Genomic DNA, 12,466 nt, shown 5'->3' with positions numbered 1-12,466 from the left:
TGGGTGGCTCAGTTGGTTAAGTGTCCAACTCTTGATTTCTGCTCAGGTCATGATCTCATGGTTCATGAGACTGAGCCCCACGTCAAATGCTGCACAGACAACTCAGAGCCTGGTTGGGATTCTCTCCCTCCCTCTCTCTCTGCCCCTTCACCCTCTTTCTCTCTCACACACAAAATAAATAAACAACTTTTTCAAAAGTGGGGGGAAAATCATCCACCATGATCAAGTAGGATTTATTCCTGGGTTTCAAATATGGTTCAATATTCAAAAATCAAGAAACATGATACACCACATTAATAAAAAAAGGATAAGAATCATATGATCATTTAAGTAGATGCAGAAAAGGCATTTGACAAAGTACAACATCCATTCTTGATAAAAACCTCAACAAAGTAGGGTTAAAGACAACATATCTCAACATAATAAAGCCCATAGATAAAAAACCCACAGCTACTATCATTCTCAATGTGGAAAAACTGGAAGTTATAGTCAGTAAAATAAAATATGATCAGGAAGACGAGGATGGTCAGGAAGAAGACAAAGATGTCCACTCTTGCATTTTTATTCAACACAGAAGTTGAATTTTTATAGAGTTTTTATTCAACTAGAAGTCCTAGCATCAGCAATCAGATAACAAAAAGAAATAAAAGGCATCCAAATCTGCAAAGTAAAACTTTTGCTATTTGCAGATTACATGATACTCCAAATTGAAAACCCCAAAAGACCATCAAAAAACTGCTAGAACTTTTATATGAATTCATTAAAGTTACAGGATACATAATCAACATAACAGAAATTTGTTTGATTTCTATACACTGATAATGAAACAGCAGAAAGAAGAACTAAAGAATGAATCCAATTTACAATTGGGAAAAAAACAATAAGATAACTAGGCATAAACCTAACCAAAGAGGTGAAAGACCTGTACTCTGAAAGCTATAAAACACTGATGAAAGAAATTGAAGATGACACAAAGAAATGGAAAGACATTCCATGCTCATAGATTGGAAGAACAATATTGTTAAAATGTCCATACTATCCAAAGCAGTCTACACATTTAATACAATTCCTATCAAAATACCACCAGCATTTTTCACAGAACAAATAATCCTAAAATTTGTATGGATGCACCAAAGATGCCAAATAGTCAAAGAAATCTTGAAATTGTTTTCTTAATTTTATCTTCTACTCACTGCTAGTGCATAGAAATCCAAATGACTTTTTTGTTTATATTCAAAATACTCTGACTTTTTGGTCTTAAATCCTGTGCACTTAATTAGCTCATTTATTAGTTCTGGTAGTTTCTTGTGGATTACTTAAGATATATTTTTATGGAGGATTATGTTATTTGTAAATACCCTTACTTTTTTCTTTCAAAGTCAAGGCTTCTTTAATTTTTTATTTTCTATATCTTCATTTTACTGACTAGAACTTCCAGTACAATGTTGAATAGTAGTGATGGGAGTAAACATCCTTGCCTGTTCCAAGTCTTAACTGGAAGGTAATCCAGTCATTCACCATTAAGTATGATTTTTTAGCTGTTAAGTTTTTCATAGATTCTCTATCAGTCTGAGGGAGGTTCATTCTATTTCTAGTTAAAAGTTTTTGTCATGAATGGGATCAAGTGCTTTATCTGTGTCTTTGAGTATCATATGGGGGTTTTGTCCTTTATTTTTTTAATATGATGTATTAAGTTAATTGATTTTCTGATGTTAAACCATATTACTTAAAAAGACTCGGATTAGTCAATCTGATTTTATTTTCTTTGCAGAAAGAAGTTTTCTCTGAAAACTTCTACCTTCAGAAAATCATTATCTTTTGGTGTTGTGAAATTTTACCATGAACTATCCAGGGAATTTCCCCCACCCTTAATTCTGCTTATCACTTGATGGCAATTTCAACCCAAAGTCTCTAGCCCTCATTTAGTTCTAGGAAACAACCTATAATTTCATTTATCACTTTTCCTCCATCTCTTCTTTATTTTCTTTCTTGAATGCTTCCTTTTTCCTGTACTTTCTATACTGATATAATACTGAAGAAGACAGACAAGTCCCTGGTTTCATAGGGCCTATAGTCCAAGGGTTGGGACAGGTGAAAAAAATTAAACACAATAGTTGCATTTGGAAATAAAGCAATAAGCAGGATAAGTGAGATAATAAGATAGAATAACTTAGCCCCGCTTCTAACAGAACATATATAGAGGACATCTCTGCAGAGTGGTATTGGATCTGATGACTAAAAATATGAGATTGAGGGTGATGGACATTGAGGAGGGCACTTTTTGGGAAGAGCACTGGGTGTCATATGGAAACCAATTTGACAATAAATCATATTTTTTAAAAAAGAATGAGATTGAACTAGCAAGTGAAGAGCTGGGTGAATGATATTTCAGACTGATGGAAGAGCAAGAACAAATGCTTCAAATTAGAGACAAACCATATGTGTTTAAAGAACAGAATAGAGGCTTAATACGGCTAGTATAAGATAGAAATAAAGCTGTACAACTCTTTTATTAAATACCCTAAATACTTTTTCCCAAGACCACAATAGCAAAATTTCATTTAAAGCTTCTGAGATTTTGTCTCTTAGGGCCACAATTTTTTTTCTTCTCTAGTTTATCCACCACCATCACCCAGTCATCTTTCCTTCTTACAAAAAGTCATCAAAATTTCAAGTTATCTGACTCCCTTTATTTCCTCCACTTCCATTCTCCATGTTGCTATGGATTTATACTTTTTTGCATACCTTTGATGACATTTGAAAGGGACTTGAGGAAAGGGAAGATGCAAGTGTGTGTGCTCACTGGCCATTTGAAAATGAGAACTCTGAAATTTTTTAAGTAACATGGGAATTATTTGATTCTTGAGGGAGCTAAACTTGTGAAGTTGTCTAAACTTGTCAAATTTTTCCAGGGAGATTTTTAACAATTTCTTCAGTTATGGATCTATTCTTTCCATGGTTCAGTCTACATAATAGGAATGGTAATTTATATTTTCTTAAAAAAATTATTTATTCTGAACTCACAACTATGTGGTCAATTAACCTTGAACAAAGCAGGAAAGAATATCCAATGGGAAAAAGACAGTCTCTTCAACAAATGGCATTGGGAAAACTGGACAGCAACATGGAAAAGAATGTAACTGGACTACTTTTTTACACCATACACAAAAATAAATTCAAAATGGATTAAAGACCTAAATGTGAGGCCTGAAACCATAAAAATCCTAGGGGAGAACACAGGCAGTAATCTCTTTGACATTGGTCATAACAACTTCCTTCTAGATATGTCTCCTGAGGCACAGGGAACAAAGGCAAAAGTAAACTCTTGGGACTTCATCAAAATAAAATGCTTCTGCACAGAGAAGGAAACAACAAAACTAAAAGGCAACCTATGGAATGGGAGAAGATATTTGCAATTGACATATCTGACATAAAGGGTTAGTATCCAAAATCTATAAAGAACTTAACAAACTCAACACCAAAAAAAAAAAAATGATCCAATTAAAAAATGAGAAGACATGAGTAGACATTTTCCCAAAGTGGACATCCAGATGGCTAACAGACGCATGAAAAGATGCTCATCATCACTGATCATCAGGAAAATACAAATCAAAACTACAATGAGATAGCACCTCACATCTGTCAGAATGGCTAAAATGAACAACACAAGAAACAACAGGTGTTGGCAAAGATATGGAGAAAGGGGAACCCTCTTGCACTGTTGGTGGGAATGCAAACTCTCTGGAAAACCGTATGGAAGTTTTTTAGGAAGTTAAAAATAGAACTACCCTATGATCCCATAATTGTACCACTAGGTATGTGCTCAAAGAATACAAAAATACTAATTCAAAGGGATATATGCACCCCAATGTTTATAGTAGCATTATCTACAAGAGCCAAATTATGGAAGCAGCTCAAATGTCCTTCAAATGTTGAATGGATAAAAGGATGTGGTATGTATGTATATATACATATACATATAGATACACACACATAATGGAATATTATGCATACATAAAAAGTGAAATCTTGCCATTTGCAATATGGATGGAGCTGGTGAGTATTATGCTAAACAAAATAAGAGTAAACAAATACTGTGTGATTTCACACATATGTGGAATTTAGTAAACTAAAGGGATGAACAAAGGAAAAAAAGAGACAAACCAAGAAGCAGACTCTTACCTATAAATAACAAACTAAGGGCACTGGAGGGGAGGTAGATGGGGAATGGGTTAAACAGGTGATGTGGATTAAGGAGTGCAGTTGTGGTGAGCACTGGATGTTGTATAAAAGTGGTGAATCACTATATTGTATAACTAAAACTAATATTACACTGCATGTTAACTGACTGGAATTTTTAAAATATCTTTTTTCTTAAAAAAAAAAGTGCAGAGCGCTTGGGTGGCTCAGTCAGTTAAGCATCTGACTCTTGATTTTGGCTCAAGTCATGATCTCTCTGTCTTGAGATCAAGCCCTGCCTTGGGCTCCATGCTGAAAGTGGAACCTGCTTGAGATTACCTCCCTCTCCCTTGATCTTCTCCCAATTTGCTCTGTCCCTCTCTCTCNAAATAAAAATAAAATAAATAATAAAAGAGAAAGAAAGAAAGGAAAAGAAATTGAAAATAAAGTTGCTATAAAATATAATTTATGAGAAAAAAATTCTGATTTCCAGTCATTGACATAAAGCTGAATGTGATTATTTTATTTTCTTCTATAATTGTAAGCCATATCTATTTTCTCCTTCCTAATATAGTATATTTGAGGGGAGGGGTTCTTTTATTTTTTTCTGACTCTTCCTTACCAAAGGCAATATACATCATTGCCAGGAATCACACTTTGTTTTTATTTTTCCCTTTAACTCTTTTCAAATTTCTGCTGTTAATAGCAGTATTTTTAAGTTTCTTGTCCTTTTTCAAACTTCAAAGCAAATATTTGCTTCATCTTTTTCTTTTTAGAATAAAGTTTACAAAGGTATATAATTAAGCTGTTTATATGAAATTTATATTTTTTAATTTTTTTTACTTTTGAGAGAGAGAGAGAGAGAGAGAGAGAAGCAGACCTCAAGTGGGGGAGGGACAAAGAGAGAGGAAAACACAGAATCCAAAGCAGGCCCCAGGCTCTGAGCTGTCAGCACAGAGCCTGATGTGGGGCTTGAACCCACCAACTGTGAGATAGTGACCTGAGCTGAAGTTGATCACTTAACCAACTGAGCCACCCAGGCACCCCTATTTGAAATTTAATATTTAAATTTTAAAATTTCTATTTTGTTCATTTTTAAGATCTTCTTTTTATAATTTGTTCCTGCTTTTGCTTTACTTAGTGTTATTGCCTATGTTCACAGTATTAGGGTTATACTATATTACAAAATGTAAGAACAACCTAGAAGATGGTAGAAAATTTTTGCAAACCATATATCAGATAAGAGGTTAATATTTTAAAAAAATATAAAAAATATAGGAAATTTAGTAACAAAAGGAACAATCTAATGTTTTAAATGGGCAGAAAAACATAACAGACATCTTTGTAAAGAGGACATCAAAATGACCAACAGGCATATGAGAAGATGCTCAAAATCAATAATCATCAGGGAAATGCAAATCAAAACCACAATGAAATATCACTTCATATCTATTAGAATGGCTATTATCAAGAAGACAGAAGACAACAGGTCCCGGCAAAGATGTGGTAAAAGGGAACATTTATACATTGTTGGTGGGAATGTAAATTAAACCAACCACTATGGAAAACAATATGGAGGTTCTTCAAAAAGCTAAAAATAGACCTACTGTATGATCCAGCAATTCCACTTCTAGGTAAATGACAAAAGGAAATGAAAACAGAATTTGACAAGAAATATGCACTTGCATGTATATATCACAGCATTATTCACAACAGCCAAGATATTAAAACAACCCAAATGATATGGTAGATAAACACAATAGAATGTTATTCATTCATGGAAACAAGATATCCTCCCATTTGAGACAACATGGGTCAAACTTAAGCACACGATGCTAAGTGAGATTAGTCCTACTTAAACTTTTACCTATTTATAGAATAAGAATTTTTCTCACTTTAAATGACTTTAATTATTTGGCATGGCTTACAAGAATGGTTAGATATACCAAATACCTTCATTTTGTTTGCTTTATTTAATTACTAAGCATTCTGTTCATGGAGGCTCAGCCTTTAAAATTCATAGAATGTGTGGTAATGTTGTCTCCCATCCAAACTGGTAAAAACTAGAGGAAAAAAATCACTGGCAGGAGAACTTTTATAAAAACCATAAATATCCAGAAAAATCAAAACAGATGAATAAAATATTAAGATAATCACTCTATACTTTTTAAAATCTAACTTAAAACTCTTTTTGATTTATATTTCTTAACTTTAGTGTTGTTTAGACTTCATATCAGTTTTTAAAGTAAGGCTATCTCTTTTATCATCCTCAGCTATTGAGAACAATATCTATAGTTTTGGAGAATATGGGATTGCACAATTTTTGATTGCATTGGCTGTCTTGGGCTTATTTTATCTCCTTTTGCTTTTGTGTGTGGAGACTACATCCTGGAGCTTGAAAAACTTTGTGTTTCATAAAATTATATCTAATGTCCACAACATATTCACAAAAGGCAAGGTGAGTAACTGACATAGACTTTAAATACAACTCTAAGAAAGCTCACTATTAAGCCATATTAAAATGTATGAATCTACATATTCCTACCTCTATAAAAAGAAAAGTTACATAAAGAAAATACCACTCAATTATATCAAGATCTAACTGGAACTAATATGAATCACAAGTCTTTCATTTTAGTTCAGTTTCTTTTTTTTGTTTGTTTGTTTTCATCCTTTCTAATGTTATTTTAATGTGGAAGGCCTAAAGAGAAATCTAGCTTTTGTTTTTTACATGAAGTTTTCTTATTTTTGAATTTATTCAGTTTCAGGTTCTTAAACTCTGAATCTTGTACAAATAAGGATAAATTTCATTTGTAATTGATTGACTATACTAGAAAGCACCGTTTTGTGAACATACCCTCTTTGAGATGTATTGGTTTGTAATTATGGAATTGACTTTAAAAACTGTCTAGGATTGTAGGGCTTCGTGGTTTCTACCAGTCAGATTATTAATTGCTGCTTTTCATAGCTCTCATGATTTCACATAATCTCAGTGTTTGCTTAGGATTTTAAAAATTATTTTAATGGTCCATCCATTCAGTAGTTCAATCCCTTCTGGTCTATACTTGAACCTCTTGAGGCAGAAAACCTCTATATTTGTCTCTTTGTAACCTTTCTTCATTTATTTCAATTCTGCCTCTATGTGCTATTCTGAGGTGGCTCTAGATCTTGGCCATAAATTTCTCAGAGCCTGCATCTCTTTACTGTGCACAAAGGAGGATATCTTGAGACCATATGGTCTCTTCTACTACCTGAAATTTTGATTAGGATGAATAGCATTTACCCAGAGTTTTAGCATCCTGTTTAGTTACTAATTAATGAATAGAACAACATAAGAACCTAAAAATCCTGTTCTACCTACTTTCACACCAAAGCCCATATGAATTTTACTACTCCAATCAGAAGGTGTCTGGTTCAAAAAAGGACAACAAAAAGAAATTTAAGTTTCTGATCAGCATAGAAAACAGGAGGTTTTTTTTTTTTTTCTTGTGCCCAGAGGTTATCTTGTCACTTTTTTCTGCCCTAACTTTCTTAGGTTGGGACAATAGTCCCTGAACCCTTTTTCAGGTATGAAAAAGTATAATGATTATGGAGAGAGATTTCATGGTAGTATTATGACAATATTTGATTTATAAAGTCTTCCCCTATTTTTCACTGCTCTGAGAGTTCTGAGAAAGTATATAAGAAGATGGGATTTTAGGACTAGGTGATTCTCTGCTCAGCTGTCAATGAGGTCCACGTTACTGGTGGCAAAAGAAACACAGATAGTCTCTGGCACAAAGTAGTTGTCCAGTTGTTAAATTTTTCACCAGTGGTGAAATGGGATGATATGTCAGTAAAAGAATGCACTGACTGATGGAATATATGAAGGGATCAAGAAATATGGGGAAAATAGCAACCATAACAACAATGGCATTGTGAGACTATTGTTAAGCTCCTTTCTTTATAAGATAAAAGGTTGAGAGTTAATAGTAGGAGATTGAAAGCCAACTGTGAGGGTGAAAGGACCTTCTTGATCACATATAATGGAACTCTCATTTTATTCAGTGGAAGAGCGAGAAAAGTGAATACTAGGATCAAGGTCCAATTTTCAGATTTGAGCTCCAGGAAGGTCAGACTCTCAACCAAGACAGAACTGCTATACCACGATCATAGCTCTTATTAGAAAAGAATGGGACTCTGACACATGAAATAGGGATTCCCAGATTCCCAGTAATCTACCACATACACCCTCACTAATCAATAGGACACAAAGACAGAAAATCAGTAAAGAACTGTAAGCCACTATCTACCAACTAGATCTAGTTGACATTTATAGAACATGCCCCCTAATAAGAGCAGTGCACACAGAACCTTCACCAAAATACACAATTTGCAATTTTAAAAGAATTGAAATAATGCAGAGTATGTATTCTGATCATCATGAAATTAAACTATAAGTAACAGAAATATGACAGGAAATCTCTATAAACATTGGGAAATTAAGCAACACACACTTCTCTGGAAACCATCGACCAAAGAGGAAGTTGGAAAAAAAATATTTTGAACTGAAAGAAAATGAAAATACAACATATCAAAAATTGGTGGAATGCACCTAGAGCAGTGCTTTAATGGAAATTTATAGTATTAATTGCTTATATTATTAATGAAAAAAGTCCCAAGTTAATGATAGAAACTTCCACCTCAATAAATTAGGGAAAGAAAGCAAAATACACTCAGAGCAAGCAGAAGTAAGTAAACAAAGTCCAGACAAACTGGACTTTAAATTAAAGACAATAACAAGAGATGAAGAAGGGCACTACATAATAATTACAGGGTTTATCCCTCAGGAAGAACTAACAATCATAAATGTCTATGCACCGAATATGGGAGCACCTAAATATTTAAAACAATCACAAACAGAAACAATCTTATAGATAAGAATGTGCTAATAGCAGGGGACTTTAATACTCCACTTACAGCAATGGATAGCTCAACCAGACAGAAAGTCACTAAAGAAATAATGGACTTGAAAGACACATTGGACCAGATGGATGTGACAGATTTATTTAGAACTCNGTATGTTTGCATGTATAGGAGGATTAGGAGGAACTTAATGGAGGACCGTGGGGTAGAAGAAGGGGGGAAATAGTAGGGGAGAGGGAGAGAGGCAAACCATGAGAGACTCTTGAATACTGAGAACAAACTGAGGACTGATGGGTGTGGAGGGAAGGGGAGAGACGGGCATGGACGAGGGCAATTGTGGGGATGAGCACTGGGTGTTATATGGAAAGCAACTTGACAATAAACTGTTTGTAAAAAGAAAACAAAATAAAATAAAATTTGCCAGTTAGTGAAAGCAGATATGCCTGTGTGAAACATTAAAATAAGAATGCATTGTTAATAAATGCCAGTTATTGAAGGAACTTAAAAATATTTTTAAAAAATAAAAAAATAAACATAAAAAAAGCAGCTCTCTTCTTCCTCTGCTGACTAGCATGTTTGCTGACCTAAATATATGCTCATTCTCCTACTCCACTCCTATTCCATTCCATAAATGAATACTTGAGGCAAAAATAGACACCCAAAAAAATATTGCGCTCAAACAGTACTAATTACTATTGACAAAACATGTCCTGTTGTTTCATTCCTGCATAACTCTCACTGAGCTCCCACTGCTGATAGCAGCTTTCTTCTATCCCCACCCTACTTTCCCTCTTTCAGTAAATCCTTATTTATTCGTCAAGCTCAGACTTCACCTATAGTAGGGATTTCCTTCAACAGGAAAGAATTCATTCTTTCTTTTTACTTGGACCTCATGGTGTCTTCAGTGTATTTTATTTGTAACAAATCACACTAAACAACAATTAATCGTACCAGTGTGGCTTTTGTTTTCATTAAATATCCATGGTGTTGGCAAGAACATACTGCTTACTCCTAGCTGTGGAAAAACTTGTTCATGACTATAATTTCCAAATCTAAGTAAATCAAGAATAAATTTGTGAATGAGAGTTTAGGAAATTGGTATGAAGTCTCTTGGAAATTACCCAAGACATTTTCTGACATATTTGATATTACTCCCTTGGGTCAGCTTTCGAAAATTCACTCACTTTAAACCAGATATCTAAAGTGTGTTTATATCTGTGATTCTTGTCTTGAAAAGTCTGCAGTGTCCAACCAAGTAACCAAGGACTATGAGGATGAAGATGTAAAAAATGAAGAAAAGAAAGCCCTGACATGGACCACGTTATGTAACACCCCACTAGTTCTAAAAGAACTTAGAAAGGTAAAGCCACTCAATAACCTACATTGCTCTGAACTTTAGCTCCCCATCCCTGCCAAGAATTTATTTATTTTTACTACTAATTCATTGGAGTTCTATAGGATCTGTATATATTCTTATAAAATAGAAGGCTAAGATGTGTAGCAACATGGATGGAACTTGAGGGTGTTATGCTGAGCAAAATAAGCCAGGCAGAGGACAAATACCATATGTTTGCACACATAGCGGGATTAGGAGAAANCCTAAAACATAGATAATCCAATTAAAAAATAAATCTTAAAAAAAAAATAGAAGGCTAAGAGGATAAACATGCTTGTGAAACTGTCACAGGTACCAGTCTGCGGGGGTCTGAGTTTATGGTTATGGTTGACCCATAATCAGTGCTCCAGTACATTGTTGGTGTTTTTTTTTCTCTAATTTTCTCAGGTTTATTATAAGTGTCCAGTTGTAAAGGCTGTAAGAAGTATCTCCCTTGTAGTAAAAAAATATGAGTGCTTTGGGTTACTTGGATTAAGTGGAGCTGGAAAAACCACTACATTCAAAATATTGACTGGAGAGGAGACCCCAACATCGGGAGCTGTGTTAATTGATGGCTTTAGCATCACCGAAAGTATCGGAAAGGTATTTCTGCTCCTAATCACTGAGTTGGAACCCTACGGAAGGAGGCAACTGGGCAAGTAGGTGGGGAACATGAAAGGGAAGCTGGATGCATGGATATTATTTTCTCAAAAGTAACAGAATCCAGGGACAATAATCGTCATGATAACATATTGAGTTTGGGAAAAGGCAAATATTCTTTCTGGCCGAAACAAAGTATGAGTGTCTTTAAGCTGGCCAAACTAGAAACAGGAAGAGCAGTTATTTCACATAACCTGCTATGACATATTTAAGAGTTTGATATAAAACAATGATTAGGAAAAGTAGTTGTGAAAGATAGTAAGAAAGTTGAAAGGTGCCTGGGTGCCCCAGTCAATTAAGTGTTTGACTCTTGATTTCCCCTTAGGTCATGATCTCACGGTCATGAGATTGAGCCCTGTGTTGGGCTCTGCACTGAGAGTAGAGCCTGCTTAAGATTCTCTCCTTCTGCCTCTCCCCATCTCACACAATTTCTCTCTTAAAAAAAAAAAAAAAGAAAGAAAGTAAGAAAAGAGTCATATTGACAAGATTTGCACTCAATTTGGATGTGGAGTATAAGAAAAATAGATGGTCAGAGTTAAGATGGTGGAGGAGTAGAGAGACCCTAAGCTTGTCTTGTCTCTCAGACACAGCTAGATAGTTATCAAATCATTCTGAACACCCAGCAAGTATATCAGAGGCCTGAGAAGGGGAAAAATTTGCAAGTCTACAGGTAGAAAAGTAACTACCTTCTGAAAGATCCTTTTAACAAGCAGACCAAAACACACCCAGGTTATTGTTTTGTTCTATTTTGTTTTTGTTTTCTTTTTTCTTTCTTCTTTTCTAGACAAAATGACAAGACAGAGAATTTCACCCCAAAAGAAAGAGCAGAAAGTAGAACTCATGGTCAAAGATTTAGTCCATACAGATATAAGTAAGATTTCTGAACCAGAATTTAAAACAGTGATCATAAAGCACTAGCTGGGCTTGAGAAAAACATATAAGACACCAGAAAATCCCTTTCTGCAGACATAAAAGAACTAAAATCTAGTCAGGCTGAAATTAAAAATGCTATAACCAAGATGCAAACCCTAGTGGATGTCATGATGATGATGATGGATGACACAGAGGAGTGACTTAGTGATATAGAAGATAAAACTATGGAAAATAATGAAGCTGAAAAGAAGAGGGAAAGAAACTTATTTGCAGCTTATTAAAACATAATAACATTCTGGGTGCCTGGGTGGCTTAGTCGGTTAAGCGTCATACTTCGGCTTAGGTCATGACCTCACGGTTCATGAATTGGAGCCCCTCATCAGGCTCTGTGCTGACAGCTCAGAGCCTGGAGCCTGCTTCAGATCCTGTGTCTCCCCTTTCTCTGTGCCCTTCTCCTGCTCACACTCTCTCAAA

General features: G+C 34.8%; 1 protein-coding gene across 1 annotated transcript in view; it reads left to right on the top strand.

Annotated features, from left to right (window-relative positions):
- Positions 1-12,466, top strand: part of LOC144228656 (phospholipid-transporting ATPase ABCA3-like) — a 120,151-nt gene that overhangs the window by 80,747 nt on the left and 26,938 nt on the right. The window contains exons 18-20 of the mRNA XM_077760563.1: positions 6,453-6,637; positions 10,322-10,444; positions 10,868-11,062. Of these exons, the coding sequence (XP_077616689.1) occupies positions 6,453-6,637; positions 10,322-10,444; positions 10,868-11,062 (503 nt within the window). The remainder of the gene's footprint in view (positions 1-6,452; positions 6,638-10,321; positions 10,445-10,867; positions 11,063-12,466) is intronic.

Source organism: Crocuta crocuta, unplaced genomic scaffold (assembly GCF_008692635.1).
Source record: "Crocuta crocuta isolate KB4526 unplaced genomic scaffold, BGI_CrCroc_1.0 scaffold73, whole genome shotgun sequence".
NCBI lineage: Eukaryota > Metazoa > Chordata > Mammalia > Carnivora > Hyaenidae > Crocuta > Crocuta crocuta.
This window is presented reverse-complemented; position numbering and strand designations above follow the sequence as displayed.